We start from the raw sequence: 26,998 nt of genomic DNA, 5'->3' as shown, positions 1-26,998 counted from the left end.
TTAATATCTTCAAAGGTTAAGTAATATTATTGCCAAATGACATATAAGATCTCCAATTTGAATTAAACATAAGTTTTATATGTTCATTATATGATTATGAATGTATGAGGATGATTATGGACTTAGATCGCTATAATGTGTTAAGGATGGTTATGGTTGAATGTATTTGGTATTTATTTTATAAATAGGATGTGTGCCCTGCCCTTGCTCTATTTTATTTAGAAGTTGTTAAATTCTCTTCTTATCTTACTCCGCTCAACTGTAACTTAAAGTTTTTTTACATATATGTAAGTAGAATTCATAAGACTATATTAGAAAGAAAATTTTGTAAGCCCAAGAATAAAGGACGAGGGCGCCAAGGAGATTTGAAGATTACAATACTACAAGATATAGTGATATTTGCATATAACCCTTTAGAATTTGACCAATTAATTTGTCAAACCCTACTTTGTAAAATAATTATAATGTCATTCACATGCTCGACAGAATGTTTGTATATTTAGGAAGTTCGAGAAATCGTTAAAAGACGATATTGCCCCTAATGGTATCATTAAGTCGATTAAGCCTCGAACTAGTTCAAATAGGAATTTTAAGGTGAAATTAAGAGTTTCATAGTTCAGGGATGACTCAAAATGGTAATTAGGAGTTCGAGGATCAATTCGGAGTCAAATCAAAATTTTCACTATCTAGGGGTAAAATTGTAATTTTTCCACTTGCGGACAAAATTTGAGATTTTGAGAGAATTTAGATCACATTTGACAAATTGGAGAATGGTATGAGTATAAGGGATGGAAAATATGTCTATGGGCAATTTTTCATTTTTTGGGGTAAAAATGTAATTTTTCACTTTACAGGGGCAAAAGTGTAATTTTTAAAAATTTGCTCCACCAGAACTTTGGAAAAGTCTAGAAATTTCATGGAAGACATGGATAAGTGAAGAGGATTGAGTGGTAGAAAAAGAAAGTCAAAAAGATGGCTAGAAAAAAATAAAATAATAAAATATTCAAAAGGTAAATAAAATAATAATATTTTATTAAGCTTATTAAAAGGCTTGAAAGTTCCAGAATTCTTCATTGGGATGGTCAGCCAAAATCAGCAGGAGAGAGAGAGAAATAAGAACAAACCCTAGAGTGAGAAAATTCAAAGAAAAAGTGTGATTTTTCAAGGAATCAAGTGTTTAAAGGTATGATTTTTCAAGCTTAGCTTAAGATTTATCATTTCCATGCATTTCTCATCATTTTCCATGGTTGAATCATGTGATTTGAGGATGAATTCAATTCTGGAAAAATGGGTTAGGAGAGAGAAACTTGTTAGATTAATTTGATTTTAAGTTATGTTAGTGTTTTAAGTTAGTTTAGCATATTTAGGAACAAAACAACAAGAAAAGAATTTATTTTCCTCCATTACCATTATTGGCTGAATTTTCTAGGGGAATATTGGCTGATGATCTTGATGTTTATTTGAGGAATTATGATGAATAATGATGAATTATGAGTCTAGAAAAATAATGGAAATTTTCGGAGCAAAAATATGAATTTTTACCCATTAGGGGTATTTTCGTAATTTGTTATCAGGACTGATAATTTGCACCACACTGAGGGACATTAAGTCAATTTGGGTGCAATTGAGGTATAGAAACTGAAAAAAATTAATTTGAGATTAAATTGGACGCGTTAGTAATTTAATCGGGTAATAGGCCGAATTAGGTCAGCACCGCATTTAAGCGGTAGTCGGATAAGTTGCATGTCATATCATGCATATATACCGAGCCTGAATTGATTTTATAATGGTCAAGCATTGATATGGTGAATTATGTATTGTACATTGTGGATAGGTGGTGAGCAAATTACACTGGTAAAAGTACCAAAATTGTGCTTGAAGACTGGGATTAGGAGTACATCGACTCCTAGAACTGTGAGTGGACAATTTATCGTCTTAAATATCTAGAGTAATTATACTTGTTTGATGCTTTTATTGAATGGTGAATTTAAATTATAAAATATTATGTTTTCCAATTAAAATGTTTTTTAATAAAAAATGAGATTTATACTGGTTTTGAAAACTAATATTGTTTTGGGAAAATTGAGTATATGGAGACTGTGTTGAAATTTATGATTTTATATGTTATTGAAATTGTGGCTTATGACACTATGGTAGCATGATGGCTAAATTTTTGAGGTTGGCATGAAATACATGAACAGTTTTGGATTGGTCTCGGTAGACTGGATTACATTTTATTCGCCATATTATGCTACTGGAATTTTTATGGGTCTGGTGGTATATTAAACGGTCACTGCAGTGGTGGGGGTTTTCGTGGACTGCCTATGAGAGGGGCACGGTAACTCAATTATATATTTACCTCCGGGGGGAGATGTTGGGTAAAGTATCTCCTGAGGTATGATTTGAGTGCACCTCACGTTCGGGCCACCACGTGAGAGTGAGACTCAGCCAACGCTAAGGAACGGCTGTGTGTTAGATGTGAAAACATGTTTATGGGTATGGGTCATTGAACAGCCTTGGCGGTCTCAGTGGGATACCTTGACGAAGGTACCTGCGAGAATGATTTTGGTAGGGGCCAAGTTTAAGAAATTCATAAGCCGAGAAATTTTGATGAAAAGAAATTGTTTGGTATAGATTGAAATGAGTTTTGTGTTATGAACATTATTGAGATATAACGTTTTTATATTATCTCCATCTACTCGGCTTTAGATGCTTTTGATGGTAATTGTTTTGTCACGACCCGGTACTCCCCTCGAGCCCGTGACAACCGCCGCGGTGTCCCGGTAGACACTTATTGCCCGGAATGTCAACCCGAAACCCCGCAAGGCTTTACTATCAGTTTCTCTGTTCCCTTGTGAGCAACCATTGTCAAATATCGTGTTCTAAAATATTTTAAGCTGTTTCCAACTTTAAACAAATAAAATATTAATTTTTCGTCTCACAAGGGTATTTTGGTCATTTTTCTCAAAAATTTTAAAACTGGCTAAAACGTAATATACAAGTACAAAACACACAATTCATATTCAAAATGAGTTTAAAAGTCTAAAATCTTCATTTAAAACGAAATTATGGTTATTTGAATATAATAAGAAAATAAAAGAAATATTAAGTAAAATATTCTATTTTCTTATAAAACAATATTTATAGAGTTATATGTGAATAATTTTTATAACGTAAAAGTTAAATAAATTTATACATACTTAAATACAGTAAGCCAAAATATTTAATTTAATTTACAATAACAAGAGTGCCCCCGAATAAACAAAAGTAAAGAGGACTGTGAACCTACGATTTGGAAAATGCAGATCCCACTGTAGTCCTCGATGAGATCAGCTATCTACAGTCTATACTGAACCTGAAATGGGTGGAAAGGAGGGTGGTGAGATTATAAAATCCCAATGAGTAAACAAACATCATCATAAACATCTAGAGTTGAGTACATGGAGACAATAAAGTAAATCATCATAAACTGGGTTATAGCATTAGAACACATTTTGTTCAAAACACGTAAAGAGGCTTATGAATCTCATAAAAATCTAGGCTTGTGCCATAAATCCATTCTCGGGGACACCTTGGCCGAGGCATCCTACCGAGACCGCCAAGGCTATTAAAATTCACATTTCACATAAATCATGTTTTTGTTTTGAAAACATAGCCGTTCCTTGGCGTTGGCTGAGTTCCCCCTCACGTGGTGGTTTAGCGTGAAGTGAACCCTAAACTTTACCCCAGGAGATACCCTACGCGCCTCTCCGTTCGAGGTAAGAATATAATGGGGTTTACCGTGCCCCTCTAAAAGGCTGGTCCACAGAAACCCCCTACTGCAGTGATTAATTAATATATAATCCACCATATAATAAAACTCAATAACATGATATGGCAATTTTGTAATTCGTAGTTTTTCAAGGTAACCAAACAATTCGCATTTCAATACAATTGCCAACTAGCCAATCATGCTCGATTTATCATAAGCCAGTTAATTTAAACAATCAAATTGCCACAATTAACAGTCTCCGTGTACTCTATTTTTCAAAATCACTATTAATTTCAAAACAATTTATAATTTAATTTCATTGAAACTCATTTATTCATAAAACATGAAAATTTATCTTTTTAAATTCCTTTTTCCATAGAATTCATGAAAGCATTTAAAAACCACCCTAGATAATTAAAATGACAGTAAGTTTACTCACAATGTCTAGAATGCAGACTTTTGAAGCACTCTGTCTACTGGTCCTCGGATGCAATTTCCTTGCCTTTATCGGAGGACTCACCACCTTGACACAGTACAAAATCGAGAGTTTCACCAAGTTGGTACTAAATCAAAATTAAACTAATTTAGACTACCAATGCATGATAAGGAATGCAAAAATGCACTGGTAACTATCTAAACCCGGTATTGGCCTAATTCGTCTTATCACCCGATTAAATTCCTAACGGGTCCGTTTAAACTCCAATTTAATTCTTTTCAGTTTCTATACCTCAATTGCACCCAAATTAACCTAATGTCCCTCAGTGTGGTGCAAATTATCAGTCCCAACAGCAAATTACGAAAATACCCCTAGTGGGTAAAAATTCGTATTTTTGCTCCGAAAATTCCCATTATTTTTCTAGGCTCATAATTCATCATTCCTTAACCAATTCTCCTAGAATAAAATCAAACTCATCCTCACTCACTACATGGTAAATTCAGCCATTAATGGTTGGGGGAGAAAATAAATTCTTTTCTTGTTGTTTTGTTTCTAAATATGCTAAACTAACTAAAAACACTAACATAAATTAAAATCAAATAAATCCAACAACTTTCTCTCTCCTAACCCATTTTTCCAGAATTTAATTCATCATGAAAACATGTAATTTAATCATGGAAAATAAAGAGAAATGCTTGGGAATAAGAAAACTCAAGCTTAATAGAAAAAACTCACCTTTTTCACTTAATTTCCTTGAAAATTCACACTTTTTCTTTGATTTTTTCTCTCTAGGGTTTTGTTTTTGTTTTCTCTCTCTTCTTGCTGGTTTGGCCGGCCATGGGGTGGAAGATGGGCTGACTTTGTGGCTTTTAAAAAGGAAAATAATAAATTAATAAAGGCATGACACATGGCATTATGTCATTGGCCCGTTTTTAAAATTTTAAAAATTTAAACATTTTATCTCCACCACATGTTTAGTCAAGGGTCAAAGATGAAGACAAAGGAAGACCATGTGCTGGAAAAAATATCCTGGTGGTGGAAAATTACAATTTTGCCCCTGAGGTGGCAAAATTACCATTTTACCCCTATACTCCAAATTATACCGAAATTAAAATTTTTCACTTCTAAACCTCAAATCATACTTCAATAAGTCAAATTATACTCTAATAAGTCAAATGGGGTCAAAAAAATCTTTTCTAAAATTCCCATTTTGTCCCCAGGTGGCAAATGACCATTTTGCCCCTAGTTAGTGAAAATTCCGATTTGACTCCAAATTGATCCTCAAACTCCAAATTACCATTTTAAGTCATCCATGAACTGTGAAACTCTTAATCTCATCTTAAAATTCTTATTTGATCTAGTTCGAGGATTAAATAAACTTTGTTGTACCTCTAGGTACAATACCGACTTTTGTAAATTTTTTTGGGACTCTCCTAGCATGCAATCATGCTATCATCACATGTATGTCATGAATAGTATTTTATAAGGTCGGGCTTTACAGCACTACCCCCCTTAAAATAAAATTTTGACCTCAAAATTTCACTTACCTGATTCGAATAAAAGATGTGGATATTGGTTTCTCATCTGGCTCTCGACTTCCCACGTCATCTCCTCCATTCGAGCATTCTTCCACAATACTTTCACCATTGGAATGCTCTTGTTCCTTAGCACTCGATCCTTTCGATCTAGAATACGTACAGGCTGCACCTCGAACTTCAAATCCTCATGCAACTCAATGGGAGGTGTCTCTAAAATGTGAGAGGGATCGGGAACATACTTTTTCAACATCGAGACATGGAAGACATTATGAATTCGATCTAACTCTGGGGGTAATTCAAGTCTGTAAGCCACTGGCCCAATCCTTTCAATGATACGAAAAGGTCCAATGTATCTTGGATTGAGCTTTCCCCTCTTCGCGAATCGAATCACACCTTTCATCATCCAATAAATACCACAAATTATCACAATAGTATAATCAAATAAGATTTAATACTTGGAAATTTCAAATTATTACCTTTCCAAGGAGAAACCTTAAGAAAAACTTTATCGTCGACTTCAAACTCCAAATCTTTCCTTCGTTTATCCGAATAATTCTTCTGCCTATCTTGAGCTGTCTTTAATCGCTCTCGGATAACTTTGACCTTATCGTTTGTCAAATCAATCAATTCCACATTCACCAATTTCCTCTCACCTACTTCATCCCAACAGAGCGGAGTTCGGCATTTCCTTCCATACAAAGCCTCGTATGGTGCCATCCCAATACTAGACTGAAAACTGTTATTATAAGCAAACTCCACCAATGGCAAGTGTCTGTCCCAACTCCCGATAAAGTCAATGACACAAGCCCGTAACATATCCTCCAAGGTCTGAATAGTTCTCTCAGATTGACCATCTGTCTGTGGATGAAAGGCAGTACTAAATCTCAATTTAGTTCCAAGAGCTTCCTGAAATTTCGGCCAAAATCGAGAAGTAAATCGAGGGTCTCGATCTGACACAATAGAAACTGGGACTCCGTGTAATCTCACAATCTCATCTATATAAAGTCTTGCCAGCCTCTCAATAGAATATGTGCTATGGATAGCCAAGAAATGGGCGGACTTAGTCAATCTATCCACAATCACCCAAATAGCATCCTTCCCACTTTGTGTCCGCGGCAAACCCAATACAAAGTCCATAGTCACATGTTCCCACTTCCATTCAGGAATCGGTAAAGGTTGAAGAGTACCTGACGGTTTTTGATGCTCCGCCTTGATCTGTTGGCATGTGAGACATTTCGCTACAAACTCTGCTATGTCTCGTTTCATACCTGGCCACCAATAACTTTCTTTAATAGTCCGATACATCTTGGTGCTTCCGGGATGTAAAGCGTAGGCGGAAGAATGAGCTTCCTCCAAAATAGCTCGTCTCAACTGATCATCCTTAGGAACACAAATTCGGTCTCTAAGCATGAAAGTACCATCATCGCTGAGTCTAAACTCACTAGCTTCTCCATCTTGCAGCTTTTGAACTTCCTGTTTCAACCAATCATCAGATTTCTGCAATTCTCTTATCTGATTCAACAATGAAGGTCTCACGACGAAACTAGCAAGTAGGGTTCCATCCTCACCATTATTCAACTGGATCCCTAGAGATTTCATCTCAAGTAACATCGAAAAATAAGAACTTTGAAGTGTTGCTAATGACGATGAGGATTTACGACTTAAGGCATCCGCTACAACATTTGCTTTTCCCGGATGATAATCAATCATTAAGTCATAATCCTTAATCAACTCCAACCATCGTCTCTGTCTCAAGTTAAGCTCTTTCTGGGTGAGCAAATACTTCAAAATTTTATGATCAGAAAAAATCCGACAACGCTCACCATATAAATAATGTCTCCAAATCTTCAATGCGAATACTACTGCTGCTAACTCCAAGTCATGAGTAGGGTAATTCGTCTCGTGCTTCTTCAACTGTCGGGAAGCATAAGCTATTACTTTCTCATCCTGCATCAACACACACCCTAATCCCAACTTAGATGCATCGCTGTATACCACAAATTCTTTTCCACTAACAGGAAGTGTTAAAACGGGAGCGGAGGTTAACCGGTTCTTTAGCTCCTGAAATCGATTCTCACAAACGTCATCCCACTCATACTTAACTCCTTTACGAGTCAAACGAGTCAGAGGAGCTGTTATCAAAGAAAATCCCTGAACAAATCTCCGGTAATAACCGGCTAAGCCAAGGAAACTACGAATCTCAGTTACCGTTCTCGGTTGCTCCCATTGCAAGATTGCCTCAATCTTCCTGGGATCGACATAAATTCCAGCTCCGGACACCACATGTCCCAAGAAAACCACTTCCTTCAACCAGAATTCACATTTAGAGAACTTGGCATAGAGTTGTCTCTCGCGCAAAGTTTGCAACACAATGCGCAAATGGGCAGCATGTTCATCATCATTCTTCGAATAAACCAAGATGTCATCGATGAATACTATCACAAACTTATCCAAGTATGGATGGAACACCCTATTCATAAGATCCATAAAAACTGCCGGGGCATTAGTCAAACCAAACGGCATCACCAGAAACTCATAATGCCCATAACGCGTCCTGAAGGCAGTCTTAGGTACATCTTGCTCCTTAATCCTCAACTGATAGTACCCAGATCTCAAATCAATCTTAGAGAATACCATAGCACCTCGTAATTGATCAAAAAGATCATCTATCCGGGGTAAAGGGTATTTATTCTTGATGGTCACTCGGTTCAGCTGACGGTAATCAATACACAATCGAAGAGTGCCATCTTTCTTCTTTACAAATAGGATTGGTGCTCCCCAAGGAGAAATGCTAGGGCGAATGAAACCTTTATCCACCAAATCTTGCAACTGGGCTTTCAGTTCCTTCAACTCTGCTGGAGCCATTCTATATGGAGGAATAGAAATAGGTGCAGTACCCGGAAGTAAATCAATAGGGAACTCAAGCTCTCGATTAGGAGGTATTCCCGGTAAATCATCAGGAAATACATCAGGAAACTCACTTACTATTGGGACATCCTCTAACTTAGGTTCCCCCTTTGAAGTATCGATCACGTATGCCAAATAAGTCGGATACCCTTTTTGCACTAATTTTGAAGCTTTGATGGCCGAGATTACACAATATGGTAATACTCGACGTTCCCCTACAAACACAATCTCTGCTCCCTCCGAATTTCGAAGAACAACTTCTTTTCGGAAACAATCCACGTTCGCCCGATGTGCAGTTAACCAGTCCATACCTAATATTAAATCAAAATCCAAGATCTCTAGAGGAATTAAGTCACCCCTAAATTCTTCCTCACCTAGCCTTACCCCACAGTCTCTATAATAAGTATTTCTAATCAATTGTTCTCCTAGAGGGGTATGCACTACAATTTCTTCCTCTAATGGTGACAGGTTTCTATCAGTAATTGATGCAAATGTCGTACTCACATAAGATCTATCTGAGCCAGAATCTATCAAAACATAAGCATCTTTATCAAATAAAGACATAGTACCTGTCACTGCTCCAGGTCGGACTCGTGCCTCATCTTCTGTCACAGCAAAAACTCTTGTCGCGGTACGAGTTTGTGGTCTCGAAGGTGGATGTGACGGGGTATTACTCTCCACACTAGACCGTATGGCTACTCCCTGTCTCGGTGGTAACCCAGAAGAATCTCTCCTCTGTATATCTGTGTGAGCTGGTGGAGATGATGCAGCTACAGTGGCTCGTCCTAACTGTGGGCAATTACTCCTAATGTGACCCGTCTGTCCACATTGGAAACATCTTGTTGGCCCTCTACATAGCCCACTATGATAATTCCCACAATTTCTGCATCTGTCAAAACCTCCGAGACTCTTCCCAGAACCAGTCATAGCAGATCTGCTAAACCTCGAAGGTCTCTGCTGTGATGGTGGAAATGGAGGTCGAGGAGATGTCACGGAAACAGAAGTAGTGCTCCCTGAAGTCGCTGAGTCCTTGCCTCTTTTTACTGGCTGACTAGAAGACATACCAGGATTCCTCCTTTTTGCAAACTCAGTCCGAATCCTTCTATTCTCAGTCGCGAGCTTCTCAGCCCGTAAAGCCATCTGTACCACCTCCTTATGTGGCTCCCTACCAATCACTGTCATTCGCTCTCTAATCTCATTACGGAGCCCTTTCTCGAAATAGCTGGCCTGATCCTGCTCAGATTTCACCAGATCCGGCACATATAACATCAACTCGTTAAAACGAGTCTCGTACTCCTCTACAGTTAGATTTTCCTGTTTCAAACTCAGAAATTCTCTCTTCTTTTCTTTTTGATGGAAATAAGTGAAATACTGACCATCGAATTCCCTGAGAAAATCGGACCATGTTTGAGGAGTAGCGGAACGGGACTTCACCGAATTCCACCAAGTACGAGCCCTCTTCTCTAATAATCTCGTAGCCACCATCAGCTTCATGTCATCATCTAATCCCATATCAGAAAGAGTCTCGGACACCTGATTAATCCAATCCTTTGCCACAGTGGCATCCAACTCACCAGTGAAAGATACACAACCCAATTGCCTAGCCTCTTTCAGCTTCTTGGAAATGGATACATCCTGTATTGGTGGTGGAACTAAATGAGTAGCTGGAGGCACTACAGGTGGAACTTGACCAGTCTGAGACCAGCCATTGCTGCAAAGAAAGCTGCCAATGCTTGTGCTGCTTCAGTAGGCATGGCGGGAATACCAGTAGGTGGCTGAGGAGATGGAGGATGTGGAGGACTATCGGCCTGCTCAGCAGCAGGTGCTGCCCGAATGGTAGATGCAGCTGATTCCTCCTCTACTGTATCTGGCTGATGATGTTGGGAACGACCTCTTCCCCTCCCAACCGATCTAGTGAGAGGTGGGCGTCCGCGTCGAGGAGGCATTATAATCTATATAAAAAAAATACGAGCAAGTTTAGGTAACCTTAGGCTCTATATGCAAATGCATGCATTCTATTCAACCTAACCTAACTTAACTTAATCCGGGGCCACACTGATATTGTAAATATTTAAAACAACTTTAAAACTAAAAACTTTGATCTTGAAAACCAAAAGCTCTGATACCAATCGAATTGTCACGACCCGGTACTCCCCTCGAGCCCGTGACAACCGCCGCGATGTCCCGGTAGACACTTATTGCCCGGAATGTCAACCCGAAACCCCGCAAGGCTTTACTATCAGTTTCTCTGTTCCCTTGTGAGCAACCATTGTCAAATATCGTGTTCTAAAATATTTTAAGTTGTTTCCAACTTTAAACAAATAAAATATTAATTTTTCGTCTCACAAGGGTATTTTGGTCATTTTTCTCAAAAATTTTAAAACTGGCTAAAACGTAATATACAAGTACAAAACACACAATTCATATTCAAAATGAGTTTAAAAGTCTAAAATCTTCATTTAAAACGAAATTATGGTTATTTGAATATAATAAGAAAATAAAAGAAATATTAAGTAAAATATTCTATTTTCTTATAAAACAATATTTATAGAGTTATATGTGAATAATTTTTATAACGTAAAAGTTAAATAAATTTATACATACTTAAATACAGTAAGCCAAAATATTTAATTTAATTTACAATAACAAGAGTGCCCCCGAATAAACAAAAGTAAAGAGGACTGTGAACCTACGATTTGGAAAATGCATATCCCACTGTAGTCCTCGATGAGATCAGCTATCTACAGTCTATACTGAACCTGAAATGGGTGGAAAGGAGGGTGGTGAGATTATAAAATCCCAATGAGTAAACAAACATCATCATAAACATCTAGAGTTGAGTACATGGAGACAATAAAGTAAATCATCATAAACTGGGTTATAGCATTAGAACACATTTTGTTCAAAACACGTAAAGAGGCTTATGAATCTCATAAAAATCTAGGCTTGTGCCATAAATCCATTCTCGGGGACACCTTGGCCGAGGCATCCTACCGAGACCGTCAAGGCTATTAAAATTCACATTTCACATAAATCATGTTTTTGTTTTGAAAACATAGCCGTTCCTTGGCGTTGGCTGAGTTCCCCCTCACGTGGTGGTTTAGCGTGAAGTGAACCCTAAACTTTACCCCAGGAGATACCCTACGCGCCTCTCCGTTCGAGGTAAGAATATAATGGGGTTTACCGTGCCCCTCTAAAAGGCTGGTCCACAGAAACCCCCTACTGCAGTGATTAATTAATATATAATCCACCATATAATAAAACTCAATAACATGATATGGCAATTTTGTAATTCGTAGTTTTTCAAGGTAACCAAACAATTCGCATTTCAATACAATTGCCAACTAGCCAATCATGCTCGATTTATCATAAGCCAGTTAATTTAAACAATCAAATTGCCACAATTAACAGTCTCCGTGTACTCTATTTTTCAAAATCACTATTAATTTCAAAACAATTTATAATTTAATTTCATTGAAACTCATTTATTCATAAAACATGAAAATTTATCTTTTTAAATTCCTTTTTCCATAGAATTCATGAAAGCATTTAAAAACCACCCTAGATAATTAAAATGGCAGTAAGTTTACTCACAATGTCTAGAATGCAGACTTTTGAAGCACTCTGTCTACTGGTCCTCGGATGCAATTTCCTTGCCTTTATCGGAGGACTCACCACCTTGACACAGTACAAAATCGAGAGTTTCACCAAGTTGGTACTAAATCAAAATTAAACTAATTTAGACTACCAATGCATGATAAGGAATGCAAAAATGCACTGGTAACTATCTAAACCCGGTATTGGCCTAATTCGTCTTATCACCCGATTAAATTCCTAACGGGTCCGTTTAAACTCCAATTTAATTCTTTTCAGTTTCTATACCTCAATTGCACCCAAATTAACTTAATGTCCCTCAGTGTGGTGCAAATTATCAGTCCCAACAGCAAATTACGAAAATACCCCTAGTGGGTAAAAATTCGTATTTTTGCTCCGAAAATTCCCATTATTTTTCTAGGCTCATAATTCATCATTCCTTAACCAATTCTCCTAGAATAAAATCAAACTCATCCTCACTCACTACATGGTAAATTCAGCCATTAATGGTTGGGGGAGAAAATAAATTCTTTTCTTGTTGTTTTGTTTCTAAATATGCTAAACTAACTAAAAACACTAACATAAATTAAAATCAAATAAATCCAACAACTTTCTCTCTCCTAACCCATTTTTCCAGAATTTAATTCATCATGAAAACATGTAATTTAATCATGGAAAATAAAGAGAAATGCTTGGGAATAAGAAAACTCAAGCTTAATAGAAAAAACTCACCTTTTTCACTTAATTTTCTTGAAAATTCACACTTTTTCTTTGATTTTCTCTCTCTAGGGTTTTGTTTTTGTTTTCTCTCTGTTCTTGCTGGTTTGGCCGGCCATGGGGTGGAAGATGGGCTGACTTTGTGCCTTTTAAAAAAGAAAATAATAAATTAATAAAGGCATGACACATGGCATCATGTCATTGGCCCGTTTTTAAAATTTTAAAAATTTAAACATTTTATCTCCACCACATGTTTAGTCAAGGGTCAAAGATGAAGACAAAGGAAGACCATGTGCTGGAAAAAATATCCTGGTGGTGGAAAATTACAATTTTGCCCCTGAGGTGGCAAAATTACCATTTTACCCCTATACTCCAAATTATACCGAAATTAAAATTTTTCACTTCTAAACCTCAAATCATACTTCAATAAGTCAAATTATACTCTAATAAGTCAAATGGGGTCAAAAAAATCTTTTCTAAAATTTCCATTTTGTCCCCAGGTGGCAAATGACCATTTTGCCCCTAGTTAGTGAAAATTCCGATTTGACTCCAAATTGATCCTCAAACTCCAAATTACCATTTTAAGTCATCCATGAACTGTGAAACTCTTAATCTCACCTTAAAATTCTTATTTGATCTAGTTCGAGGATTAAATAAACTTTGTTGTACCTCTAGGTACAATACCGACTTTTATAAATTTTTTTGGGACTCTCCTAGCATGCAATCATGCTATCATCACATGTATGTCATGAATAGTATTTTATAAGGTCGGGCTTTACATGTTTACTCACTGGGATTATTTAATCTCACCCCTCTTCCTATCCATTTTTCAGGCTCAGGATAATTTGTTGATAGTTGATTAAGACGAGAATTAATCTCGGAGTTGCATCTTAGAAAGTAAGGGTTCGTAGCCCTACATCTTCATAGTCAGTTGGGGACCCACGTGTCATTGTAAAAGTAATTTTATTCTTCAGTTATTTGATTTAAAGTATGTATGAATATATTTAGCTTTTACACCATGTTTTTAACGAGTTTCGGTATTTTCGAAGAAAAATGATGAAAATGCCCCTATGAGCCAGAAAGTAATATTTTATTGTTTTGATTTGGAAATGACTTATGATTTTTTTGAAATGTGAGATTTAATAACTGTCACTCACTAGGGAGATGCAGAAGCTGATGCTAAGCCTTGCGGGGTTTCGATCGGCATTCGGGGTAATGAGTGTCTATCGGGACGTCGCGGCGGTTGTCACAGGCTCGATGGGAGTTCCGGGTCGTGACATAATTTCCTTCAATGGCTCAAGGAAATTAGATTAGATAAAAGTCTATAATCATCCTAGTAGTATGCATGCGATAGATTTATTTTATGCAATATTATAAATGCTATGCATGCCAAATTCGATGAAACCTAAATAACAAGATAAAAGCAACAATAAAAATCCCTCATTAAAATATTGAGTCACATGCTTCGCACAATTAAGTTGCCTTCCACCATATAACAAGATAACCAGGCTACCCTTTTAATTGGAGACTTGTTAAGTCACCCAAGGTCAAACTTTTACACTGGCACGTTTGAGTTATTGGTGGGTCTTACTTAACTAAAACTATGTGGTTCGGATGTGTCACACTTGACCACATGGCCTTAGAGGTAGGGTTAGGCGAAATGCATATGATGCATTTGGACAATGAGTTGTCACCTAATTGATCTGGGAGTTGCATGTTGATGCAATTGATAAACTAAGTTATCTACCCAATTAGGCTTATTGTGATTTGTTGAGTCACTCAATGTTGCAATAATTAGAAAGGGGTCCCAACCTGTTAGAAATACTTAGTAGAGATTTCCATATAATAGTGAGAGCTATTATTTCAAAAAATTAGTGGGAGAATCAATGTAAAATTTAATACCTTGTCTTAAATTGGTTAATAACATGACAGAATAATACAAATACTTTTTTAATATTTATAGGTTGTTAAAATGGGTATAACAATTGCTACTTTGTTTTTCATACTTGATGCCATCAGCTTAAAATGTTTAGACTAGTATATCACTTTGAAAAAAGTTCTCAATAAATGAAAGGGTACAATCTTGACAAGTAAAGACATAACTTTAAATATGATTGAGCTTAATCTTTCTACTGTCAATCCTAAATCTTAGATAATAAATACAAGATGTGGATCGCATCTATGTACTGGCATAAAAGCTTTAAGGGATAGTAAAAGGCTTGGTAAAAATAAAGTAGTCCTAAGAGTGAGAAATGGTGCAAAAATTGCAACAGTTTCTGTTGGGACTTGTGATCTTATTTTACCATCGGACTTAATGCTAGAGTTAAAATAGTGTTATTGTGTACCAACATTATCTAGAACATCATTTCAATTTGATACCTAGCTAAAAATGATGATTTCGAATTTAGTATGAAAGGCAATTGTTGCACTGTCATTCTAAATTATATATTTTATGGATGCGCAACATGTTATGGAGAACTTTATGTTATGGATCTAAATTTATTAAGTTTAAGTTAAAAATTAAGTCCAAAAAATTTCAAATTTTTACACTATTATAAATAAAAGAAAAAAATAATTTATTTATTTTTTTCTATTATTTTATTTCAACATAATGCAAGTTATTCATCTAAATTTGACTTTCGATATGAAATTTTTTTGAAAAGTTTTTGAATAGAAGGAGAATTCAAACTTAATTTTTACAAAAAATATAAATTAATGTACATATTCTAGAATCAAATAATCTAGTAAGAAAATATTTATATATTTTTTAACACCATAAATCTTTTACACTTAAATATTTAGCTTATTAATAAGTATATCTATCATCTACTTAAATATTTGTATTTTTCTAATATATTTTACAATTTTATCCCTTAACATCTCAATTTTATTCAATTTAGTCCATGTACTATATATTTTTGTTCAATTTAACCCTTATGACGTGGCACAAAAAAATTTTTGAAATTTTTTTGATTTGCCACGTGGCACTGACATGTCAACATGTCAGTACCACGTAAGCATTGCCACCTCATCATATTAGTGCCACGTGACACTATCACGTCATCATGTTAGTACCACGTGGCATGCACGTCATTATGTTGTGCCACGTTAGCGCCACATCATCCCTTTAATTGTAAAATTGGATATCGTTAGGGAGAGAGACTAAATTGAAGTAATTTTCAAAATCGAAGGATTAAATTATTGTGATTTTGAGTAGATGAACTAAATTGAATAAAATACCTTAGTACAAAGGCTTCCAAGATATTTTGACCAAAAAATACATGAGAATGAAAAACAATTAATCAATATAATATTAGTTGAATTTCATCTTAGAGTTTAGGGTATAGGTTTTAGAGTTTAAAGTTTAAGGTTTAGGGTTTAGGGTTTACAATAATATTATTGGATTTTGATCCTAATGAAATATTCTTTTACTTTTTTCTTTGTTACCGGATTGTTGGCATAATCTAGTTCTTAGTGCCCATGGGAATACAATTAATCAACTCATTTGAGTTGTAATTGAGGACTAGAAGAATGGGTTACGTGGACAACAAAATCAGCTGGAAAAATATAACAGTGGGGTCCACGACTTTAGATGAACCTAGGAAAAGACAGAGCCTCCCATTGCTCATCTCCTCCAAGCGGCAGCTCATGCTTCCACGTCCATATCTTCTCTATCAAGTTCTATAATCCAACATCCTCATCGTTAAATAAATAAAATTAAAATTTCCAATTTCAAAGTTAACTTCTTAAAGAAATATTAGTCATTTATTTATATATTAAAAAATCAATAAAACTTGTTAGACACTTAAATCAAACAATAGCTTATCTACTTTATATTTTTAGTAGGAGGTTTGTTGAGGGGAAATTGTCAGTGGGAGGTTGTTGTCTTGGTAACTCGTGACTCGTAAAGCCCAGTGCTTTTCTCCCTAATTTTCTCCAACAGGCAACAAGGCAACAAATCTTATCTGATCACTTCTGCTGGATATCTCTATTCTCTACCTTTCTCTCTGGTTCTATCCATGGAGCTCATCATCTTCTCAATCCAACCTTTGCTCCTCCTGTTTCTCGTCTTTCTTTTTTCTTACTATTACTTCTTCACTTCACACCAAAAACCAGATGATAATAAGGGGTTCAAAATCTACCCCATACTCGGTGCCTTGCCTGATTTCTTGAGAAACCGGCATCGATTTCTTGATTGGACAACCGATATTCTGAGCCGATGTCCCACCAACACATCTGTCTTTCGTCGCCCTGGTAAAGTCCATGGGATCATCACTGCAAACCCTTTAAACGTCGAGCACGTTCTCAAGACCAACTTCGACAACTATCCCAAAGGCGAGCGGTTCATTTTCCTTCTCAAGGACTTCCTGGGCCAAGGAATCTTTAACTCTGATGGTGAACTATGGAAAATTCAAAGGAAAACAGCTAGCTACGAGTTCAATACCAAATCGCTCCGGAATTTCATCATGGACAATGTTAGGGTCGAGACTTCCACAAGGTTGATTCCGGTCTTAAACCATGCTTCAAAAACTCTACAGGTATTGGATTTGCAGGATATTTTGGAGCAATACGCGTTTGATAACATATGTCAATTAGCTTTCAACGTCGACCCTGGTTGTCTTGGAGGCGATGGAACATCTGGTTCTCAGTTCATGCGTGCTTTTGAAGATGCTGCCTCTCTTAGTTCTGGTAGATTCATGTATGCCTTCCCCCTTTTTTTCAAGATAAAGAAGATTTTCAACATGGGGTCAGAGCGAAACTTAAGGAACTCGATCAAGATTGTTCACGAATTCGCAGATGACATCATACAGAAAAGATTAGAAGCCCAAGCTGAGAATCAAGACGAAGATTTACTGTCCAGGTTCATCAGAAACGATGACAATTCACCTCAGTTTCTCCGAGATATCATCATAAGCTTCATATTGGCAGGGCGAGACACCACATCTTCAGCTTTGACCTGGTTCTTTTGGCTGCTATCAGTAAACCCAAACGTCGAGCTAAAAATACGAAAGGAGCTTCAATTGATTCGACAACGAAATGGGAAAAGCATCGGCGACGCATATACCTTCGATGAGCTTCGAGACATGCACTATCTCCATGCTGCAATTTCAGAAAGCTTAAGATTGTACCCCCCAGTTCCTGTCGATACAAAAGCTTGTCTACGCAATGACATTCTCCCAGATGGAACATTTATTGGGAAAGACTGGTTTTTCACTTACCATACATATGCAATGGGGCGCATGGAGGCAATATGGGGCAAGAATTGCAAGGAATATCTGCCTGAAAGATGGCTTGATGAAAACGGAAACTGCAAGCAAGAAAGTCCATTCCGGTTTCCCATATTCCATGCCGGACCAAGAATGTGTCTAGGGAAAGACATGGCTTACATTCAGATGAAGTCGATTGTAGCAGCGGTGACGGAGAGGTTCGTGGTTGAGGTACCAGGTAAGGACAAGTGCCCTCAGCACTTGTTGTCTTTGACTCTTAGGATGAAAGGTGGATTACCTGTACAAATAAGGGAAAGATGAGAGTGGACTTTTGTTTTTTTTCTACAACTAGAATGGACTGGGCTTCTTCACTTTAGCATCGTCAGTGATGTATTGTATAATTAACTACATTATCCATTTCATGTGTATGGTTTTTCCAACACGCTAATAAGCATATTCCATGTAATACAATTATAAAGAAAAAAACAAACAAACAATGATGGCATGGTGTTGGCTTTTTCTTCTGAGTCTCGTCAATGTGATGTTGTCCTGAATTATTATTGTTATAATAATAACAATGATGGCATGGATAGGTGGTAATCGGTGTTTTATTTTTAAATATAATAATAATTTTTTAAATTAATAAAAAAAATATTTTAATTTTTTTATAATTTCTGTTAACGGTGTTTATATTTTTGAGATAAAATATTTATTTTGAAAATTAATAAATTTTCGTTTAATTTCAAATAAAACTTAAAAAGATCAAGATATTTTACTTAAAAATAATATACAATAGTAATTTTTAAAATTATTTAAATAAATATTTGTTTTTTATTATATATAATCGAATATTTATATTTTGTTTTGAATTAAATGATATTCAAATAAATGCTTGTAATTTATAATTAATTAACTATTGTTAGTAAAAATAATATTATTTATCATTTTATATTACATTATGTTAGTATGAAATGTTAACATGTCTTAATAAATGGTGACGTAGCATAATATATTGATTTGATAAAGATCATGGTCATTTCTCATGTTTCACATTCTAACATATGAGTATAAAATAAGAAGTGATATTTTTATTAATGTCAATTAATCAATAATAAATTATAAAAATTTATTTAATTTTAAAATAAAAATAGATAAACTTGATTAAATGTAATAAAAATAAAAAATTTTAAATTTTTTTAAAAAAAAATTAATAATATTTTCAAATATAATAAAAATGAAAAGCCACAATCTCAAGTAGGAAAAGTACAGAGGCTTCCAAGTGCAAATGTCAACTCAACCCAGCTCTTCTAAAGAGTAATTTGCTTTATTTTCTGACCAAATTTGTATTCCATGATTTTCTTTCAAACAAAAAACACCATGATTTTAGGGTAACTATTTTCGACTAATTAATGCCTGTAATGACTACAAAAGCTGAACTGTAATAGACATTATTATTTGACTAAGTGCTCATATTGAGATTTAATATTTGTCAAATATTTCATTTCAAAATTCAATTTATTATTTCCTTGAGATTAGAATGCAATATTTTAGATTATACTTTTATAAAAAATCAATGACCAAAGTTGACAATTCAATAAAAAAAGTTAGGGTTGCTAGAGAAAATAATTCTTAGTTAGACTTGACAATTCGTGTTTTATGTTTTAATCGTGTCGTGTAAATATAAGATATTAACAATTATATGGATAAACATAAACACGACATGATTAATTAATTATATTATAATCTTAAACACGTACATAGATATATTTAATAAATATGTAATATGATATGACATGACATAGTTAACATGTTTATTAAATATGTCAAGTCAAATTTTATACAACATGATATGATTTGTTTACATGATTAACACAATTATAATTAACATGATTGATACAATCAACACAATTAATACAATTAACATGATTAAATTAAAATATAATTTTATTATTCAAATTTACATTAAAAAATTATAAATATCATAATGTTTATCAAATATAATAAAATTCAACATCCATAGATCTTAATCATTATAAAAATATTAGTATCTATTTGGATCAATAAACAGGTCTTAACCATGTACTAATGTGTCTACTTAACACGTAAACATAATTAAATTAATGAATAATAAACGGATCATAGATTATAAGAGGACACGGATAACATGACTAATTAATCATGAATTAAATAGGTCTTAAACGAGTTAATCATTAAGACACAATTTATTCGTATCGTAACATTGTCAACACGATTACCTTAAACTCAAACTCACTTAAATTCGTGCCTTATTGTATATTAAGTCTATTCTAAACCTTTTATTATCTATTTTCTTTAACTGCATAAAATCCAAAATATTGCATCCTAATTTGAGTAAAATAACGTATTGAATTCTGAAATATATGATAAATGTTAAATCCTAAATTAAGCATTTAATCTTATTATTTTGTATTTACAAGTAAATAATATTTTTTGTACGTATTAGGTGGCACCAAGGAGAGCAGAAATTCTAACCCTTGGGCTAAGCCTGAGTTGTATAAATTAAGTTTTATTGGAAACAAAAGCAGATTACTGTTATTTCTGTACCAATGATGCAAAGAACTTACGGCATAGATTCACTCCATGCCTTGAGAAAATCAGAGAAGATAATTTACTCATCACTGTTAAAAATAAATTGAATGCCCCTCCCTCTCTCTTTCTCTCTGTGGCTAAGGGAAGTGACAGTGAGCCCTTGAAAATCTATTCTGGCCGAAAACAAGTTCAAAACATCAATGGTTTCTAAAACTACATATTGCTGCAACCAGTTTCTGGCAGAAAAATCAATTTAAATGGCATTTTGGGAATTGAGAATGGTGCTACTCTTGTAAAATGCTAGGAAGTCAGTTGACATTACTCTGAGAGCAGAAAATGTTAAGCGGCACGTAACCCTCCCTACGTATGCAACCACCTCTCTTGCAGTCTTCAAGTAAGAGCTTCAGTAAATCGGTATTTTACCTGCTATATCAATTCAGCACATTCATCAACAAATCAAATGAGTATAAATTTCCTTCTGATAAGCATTGAAAAAGCAGTGAAGCTGTTCAAGAGCAAGAAAGAATGGAAAAGGGTACCTGTGAAATAGAAACTCAAACTTATGGTTATTATAAGGATAAACAAGCATGGCCCTTCCAAAGCAGCAGCTGAGGTTGACCTATAGACAACAACATCAACCATGTAAGAAAGGAACATCCATAGAAATAACCAAAACATATGGAATTTATAAAATGATTGAATAATGAAATTTCTTCATCAAAAGAAAAATTAAAATTTCTTATCACAAGCAACTAAAGCCATCAAAAAGTACATGGAACATAAATCATTTCTATTTTTAAGCTATATATAAAATATTTTTTCTTTCTTCTCTTTTAATTTTTAGCAAATGCCTCACATTCGCAAAGAAACAGAATAATTGGTTGTCACGACTGCCACTGGCAATTGTGCATATTATTGGACCTTGCATGTTAAAACAGGACATACTAGTGCAGCATACACGGCCACCAGCCATGACATGTTGCATACTGGCAGCATAGTTTTTTTCAATTGGTTGTTGGACAGAAACCATTGCCTGTTGCATTCTCTAGAATCAGATATTTTTGAAGTATCAAGTTTTGGCTAAAAATGAATGAGAAAGGGGCTGGGGAAAGATAGGAGAAAAGAAAAGACAGGATCACAGGATTGCTTTTCATCTGCATACGTTGATACATGACCAACAAAATTATAAAAATAAGTAATTGGTGAATACCGTGAAACAATGCTTGCAACCGAATCAGTTTTAAGTCCAAATCCAAGGGGGAAGAGTGGATCATAGTGTGAATCCTCAACATTCATAGGAAGCTGATCTACAGTTTTGAACCATGTCCTTGGAAGCTTTCCACTGAATCCATAGTCCCCATAAAGGGCATCAATCACCCCTTGGCCTTCAGTGCCGGGTAACCATGCTGCCACTAGGGCATCAATGGTGGAAACATATGGTTCAATAACAATGGGTCGGCCAGAAATGATAACAACCACACACTTGACAGCTCCACAAACATTGGTAATGACACTTGGGCCGGGGTCCATCATTGTAAGAGTTGTGCTATCCCCTGCAGTCTCAGCATAAGGGGGCTCTCCAACAGCAACAATGGCATAATCAAAGTTGTTAGACTTCACAAAGTCAGCATCAGGGTTCTCTCGGTAGACAATTTCTGTGCTTGGGTCAACAGTAGAGTTTATGGCACCAAGGATTGTTGTTCCTAATCACAGAAAGGAATTTTAGTAAATTGATTACACATTATGTCTGCAATTGATTTTTTTTTCTTCCTGGTTCAAGAGAAAAATGGATGCTATTTTCCTAATTTCCTATAAAAAGGGTTCTTGCAAGCAATAAATGGGAGATTTAAAGAAGATAGATATATAAAGAAGATCATACCCCTTGTATAGTTATTGCCACTAAATCCTTGCCAATTAATTGTCCACCCACCACATTGATAACCTAAATTATCAGCATGGGTGCCAGCAACTAGAATCTTTGAAGCTTTCTTCGAAAGGGGCAGTAACGGAGTAGTTCCACCTTTCCCATTCTTCAGCAATACGAGTGATTTTCTTACAGCTTCCCTCGCCAAGTCTCTATGTGCCTGAGTAAGTAATGGGATCATTTAGAACTTTTACAAAGAGCACTTGGACCGTGAGACAGAAAATTACTTGCCACATAAAATTTCAACAAAAGAGAGACCAACAAATAGTATTTGATTTTACAGAAACCATGGTCATGGATGTTAATTTGACATCAATATCATCCAAAGAAAGCTGGATTCTGAAATGAAATCTAGTTTGAAAGGTAGGAGCATGGCATTTTATGATAAGCTAACTAACCTGGCTTCCAAGTTCATGGACCAGACTAAAATCAGCGAAAGGATTCTCAAATAGACCCATGGTGAATTTCACTAGCAAAATCCTTTCTACAGCATCATCAATACGATCCATCGGAATAACTTTGCTATTCACTAGGTAAGTTAGATCATCAACGAACTCGGTATGGTTGAAGGGAACCATGACCTGCAGATCAACGATCAAGACTTCAAGTCTTAGAAAGCATCGATATTGTCAAGATTTGAGTTTTGTATTGATTATTCAAGTGCATGAAAGCAGATTTCTTCATTGTACTTCCACATTTGTCCAAACAGAAGCTACAAACCATATCAATGCCAGCTTGAATTGCTGCTTGAACAGAGTATGTGTAGTTCAAATGTGGTGGTGAGGTGATCCTGTCTATTCCCTGCCAATCTGATATTACAAAACCCTGAAAATTTTATCCAGAAAACAACTTGTATTAACATGAAAGGCTCAATATTAGTACAGCATTAGCATTTGTTTGTGTAAGATTATTGGTCCATACGCATAAGGAATGAATGTATGTTTTTGAGCCATTTTTAGTAGATTAGTTGTGTATTTATAGCTAAATCCAGAATTGAACTCAAAAACAAAATTCTTAGTCCAATCTTTTTATTAAGTGCAAAATCTTATTTCTGTTATACATTTGCAAATTTTAGTAACTGAAGAAGCTGCAAGAAATACTGAAAATACAAACCACACTCAACCTTAAACTTAAGAGTGTTCTTAAGGAATCCAGTAATCAGCTCATGGTTTGCATGCATCTTTTCGCCATTCCAGCTGGAGTAGGAGACCATGATTGTTGAAACACCCTTGATAACAGAATAAGAATAGGCAGGCATGTACATGCTAAGCAGCCCATGCACATCAATCACAGTGTTGTTTTCATTGATGCCCCTGGTTGTCCCACCATCACCCACAAAGTGCTTTGCACAAGCAGCAACCTTGTCCCTAGCAGAATTTAAGAATAGAGTGAAGGGAGAAAACAAGTAAAGAAAACAAAGATGATTCAACAAGCGGACAAACAGTATTATAGACACAGAATACAATATTGAGGCATCATTAGTGATACCATTCCAAATATAAGCTGTGTAAATTGTAGTATTCATGAATTATGAGAAGACTATATTACCCTGTTATTCACAGTGCATCCGAGATAACTGAAAGGACAAGTGATATATACTTTAGATTGTAATGCAAGAAGGAATTCATATACTTGACTATTTTGTTGCTCTGACTCTTGATTTTTTTTGAAGTACCCATGTCCAACACGTATCCATCCAACATGGGAATACAGGTCCAACCGTCCAAATATATGGAAAACTTAGATAAAATTGAATGCAAACACATACCTATATCCGACATTCACCCCCAAGTCAAAGTAACATAACTTGTCTAGGTACCTTTAGTTTGGCATGTTACGGTATCATGGGGAGTGTTAAGGGGTATGAATTAGTGATCCAATCAACCCAACATTGGCACATCGATTCTATGATAAAACAAGAAGGCCCAAGGCATTAATAAAACGCAGAGTCGGTATTACTAGAAGAATGTAGCTCCTCAATGTTTGACAACCATACAGCAGAATTTCTAAGAGTATGTACAATTTCATAGCATGAAGTATGTTTCAACTCAGATAGTGTTCATACTTTCCACCAACATAGGGAACCCCTTTCCGAGAACCAGAAGGAATATCTCCTTGCAACCCAAATATAATATCTGTCATCTCTTCCACAATTTTATGATCCTCACTGTAGCTTTCATAACACCGACCCCACCTTGGATCTCTACAAACCTATAAAGAAAATGTCAAATAAAAAGAAGGTTGCATTATGGAATGGTGAATTCATTTGCAGAAGGCATCTGAGAAGTTGAAGAAATTACTGGAAGCAACTCTTTCAACTTACTACAAAGTATGTAAATTACCGCAATGCATGGGGCAAAGACATAAGGAATTCCAGTAGCTCTCACTTCAAGAGCAGTAGCAGCACCAATCTTCTTCACCAGCGCAGGATCCCTGCATATCAATAGTTCATTTAAGATGCAGACATGCAGTGCATTCCAAAGGAGGAGCAATATAAGTTCAACTCTTTCTTTCCCTTCAGCAGAAAGACAATGGAATTTTTAGAGTGCAGATATAACTCTTCACATCATTTAATTGAATTCAAACTATTACTTATGTTTTCCTTTTTAAATTTTTTATGCTAAAGATACACTTTGTACTTTGAACTAAGGAATGGAAAGTTATACAAGGACAACAACACAATAATTAAGTGATTCTATGACACATATCACCAGACACAGAAATCAACAGCCATGCTTGCCTGGTTGCTCCAAGCCCCACATTATGTGGAAATATTGTAGCATTATAAACATTGTTGTGTCCATGAACAGCATCAATGCCATAAATCATAGGAATTCCTAAACGACTAGCCAGAGATCCATTCTGATAAGCATTAATCATATTGACCCAATCCTCGGCACTAGCCTGTGGAAGTGGTGCACTCCCACCACCACTCAACACACTCCCTGTGCAAGAAAAGATACTGTGAATTAATGACTGTCAACAAGTAGAAATTTTAGAAATGCATAAAACATAAAAAAAAAATACAGAAAAACCACAATTAGAGACAGAGCATGCCCGTTCAAAAGACTGCTACTATAAATGGCTTCTAGCATTACATATGAACCAAGTTTTTTTTTTTTCTTCTCCTTTTGGCCTGAATGAACCAACATTTTAAAAGACCATACTATAATTTAGAAGACATATACTAATAAAATATTTTTAAAAAAAAACTATGTAAGCAATAAAATTATGAATATATAATGCTGAACAAAACTTACTTTTTGTGGTACAATAATATTAATAAATAAAGTATTAGAGGTAACCATATCCAAATTGTTGTAGACCCCATCAACAACTATCATCAGAACCCACCAAAAAGGGGTAAAAAAAATCATTGGCAGCAGCAGCAGCCAGAACCAACACAAAGAATGAAATGTTGAAAACGAAGTAAAAATATTACCGATGGAGTAATCCCTCAGTATCTGTTCAGTAGCAACAGTTCTATCAATCTGGACCATCTGACCTATCTTCTCTGCCAGTGTCATTTTGGACATCAGATCCTTGATCCTAGCAGCTACAGGTTGGTTGGGATCCTTGTACTTGACATACTCTGCTCCCACCACCATTCCCAACCACAAAACCCCCACAACCAGCTTCAATAAACCCCTTCCCATCTAAAGACAAAAACCCAATATTTTTTCAGAGACAAATAATGAACATCAAAGTTTTGAAGTCATAAAGAGTAGAAACAGCAGCAGCAGCTTAACTTAAGGTACAAAAAGACAACAGCTACATTGCCTGAAAAAGGAGAAAGAGAAGGAAATCTTACATGTGAAAGGCAAATAATGACACCCTTTTCAGCAGAGAGAGAAATAAAGTGAAGTGCTTAATTTATGCCTTTAGAAAGAGTTAAGAAAGGGAGAAAAAAAGCAGCAAAGCTATGGCTTTTGTTTGAGTGAGAGAAAAGGAGAGAGTAAAGGAATGCCATATACAGGGAAGGGGACGGTTTCCTTTTGTTTTTACTTGTGTTTAACAACGTGGTGGGCTCAAAACTCGGACGAGGGGGCGGTTTCGTAAACAGTTACAATGCGGTTGAGACTTGAGAGTGGGGTTCCATCATCCATCTTCTTTCTTCAATCTTGCCTCTTCCTTTTACTGACCTAACTATCTTGACATTTATTTTCGACCGTTTACTTAGCCCACGGACTTTGAAATGCAACTACTTCTATTTTTTTCAGACAAGCAAGAACAAGACACATCTATTTCAGTTACGTCATAATATCTAAACAAAAATTATTAAATTATTTTTAAATTTTTAAATAAATTTTTATTTTTTCTTATAATTAATTTAAATTTTTATACGAATCAAATAAA

The 26,998-nt window shown here is 35.4% G+C and overlaps 2 protein-coding genes across 3 annotated transcripts; one reads left to right on the top strand and one right to left on the bottom strand.

Moving 5' to 3' along the window:
• The first annotated feature begins 16,771 nt into the window (after nucleotides 1–16,771).
• Nucleotides 16,772–18,750, top strand: LOC18586900 (cytochrome P450 CYP94D108-like). The gene has a single exon (XM_007010483.3). It carries the CDS (start codon nucleotides 16,963–16,965, stop codon nucleotides 18,469–18,471), a length of 1,509 nt encoding a protein of 502 aa, XP_007010545.3. The 5' UTR covers nucleotides 16,772–16,962; the 3' UTR covers nucleotides 18,472–18,750.
• Nucleotides 18,751–20,693: 1,943 nt separating this feature from the next.
• Nucleotides 20,694–26,712, bottom strand: LOC18586899 (uncharacterized). 2 transcript variants are annotated; one of them, XM_007010480.3, is made up of 12 exons: nucleotides 26,454–26,712; nucleotides 26,085–26,298; nucleotides 25,383–25,587; nucleotides 24,985–25,075; nucleotides 24,708–24,853; nucleotides 23,766–24,009; nucleotides 23,363–23,467; nucleotides 23,041–23,223; nucleotides 22,598–22,802; nucleotides 21,929–22,421; nucleotides 21,258–21,337; nucleotides 20,694–21,144 (listed from the first exon to the last, which is right to left on the bottom strand). In XM_007010480.3, exons 2-12 carry the CDS (start codon nucleotides 26,296–26,298, stop codon nucleotides 21,122–21,124), a joined length of 1,989 nt encoding a protein of 662 aa, XP_007010542.3. In that variant the 5' UTR covers nucleotides 26,454–26,712; the 3' UTR covers nucleotides 20,694–21,121. The 2 variants fall into 2 exon arrangements, with proteins under 2 accessions (XP_007010542.3, XP_007010543.3); XM_007010481.3 differs by having other exon boundaries at nucleotides 20,694–21,141.
• Between the last annotated feature and the right edge of the window lie 286 nt (nucleotides 26,713–26,998).

The sequence above is a fragment of the Theobroma cacao genome, chromosome 10 (assembly GCF_053813885.1).
Source record: "Theobroma cacao isolate CCN51 chromosome 10, ASM5381388v1, whole genome shotgun sequence".
NCBI lineage: Eukaryota > Viridiplantae > Streptophyta > Magnoliopsida > Malvales > Malvaceae > Theobroma > Theobroma cacao.
The sequence above is the reverse complement of the archived record's forward strand: the minus strand, read 5'-3'. Positions and strand labels throughout refer to the sequence as shown.

What these genes read in the sequence shown, in the direction of transcription:
- LOC18586900 (XM_007010483.3), top strand. Translation starts at nt 16,963, where the DNA reads ATGGAGCTCATCATCTTCTCAATCCAACCTTTGCTCCTCCTGTTTCTC.
- LOC18586899 (XM_007010480.3), bottom strand. Translation starts at nt 26,298, where the DNA reads ATGGGAAGGGGTTTATTGAAGCTGGTTGTGGGGGTTTTGTGGTTGGGA. An exon ending in TTCAAGCTGGCATTGATATG is followed by an intron (nt 23,224 to 23,362) that starts GTTTGTAGCTTC and finishes GTTGATCTGCAG; the next exon opens with GTCATGGTTCCCTTCAACCA. An exon ending in GTTGCAAGCATTGTTTCACG is followed by an intron (nt 21,338 to 21,928) that starts GTATTCACCAAT and finishes TGTTGTCTATAG; the next exon opens with GTCAACCTCAGCTGCTGCTT.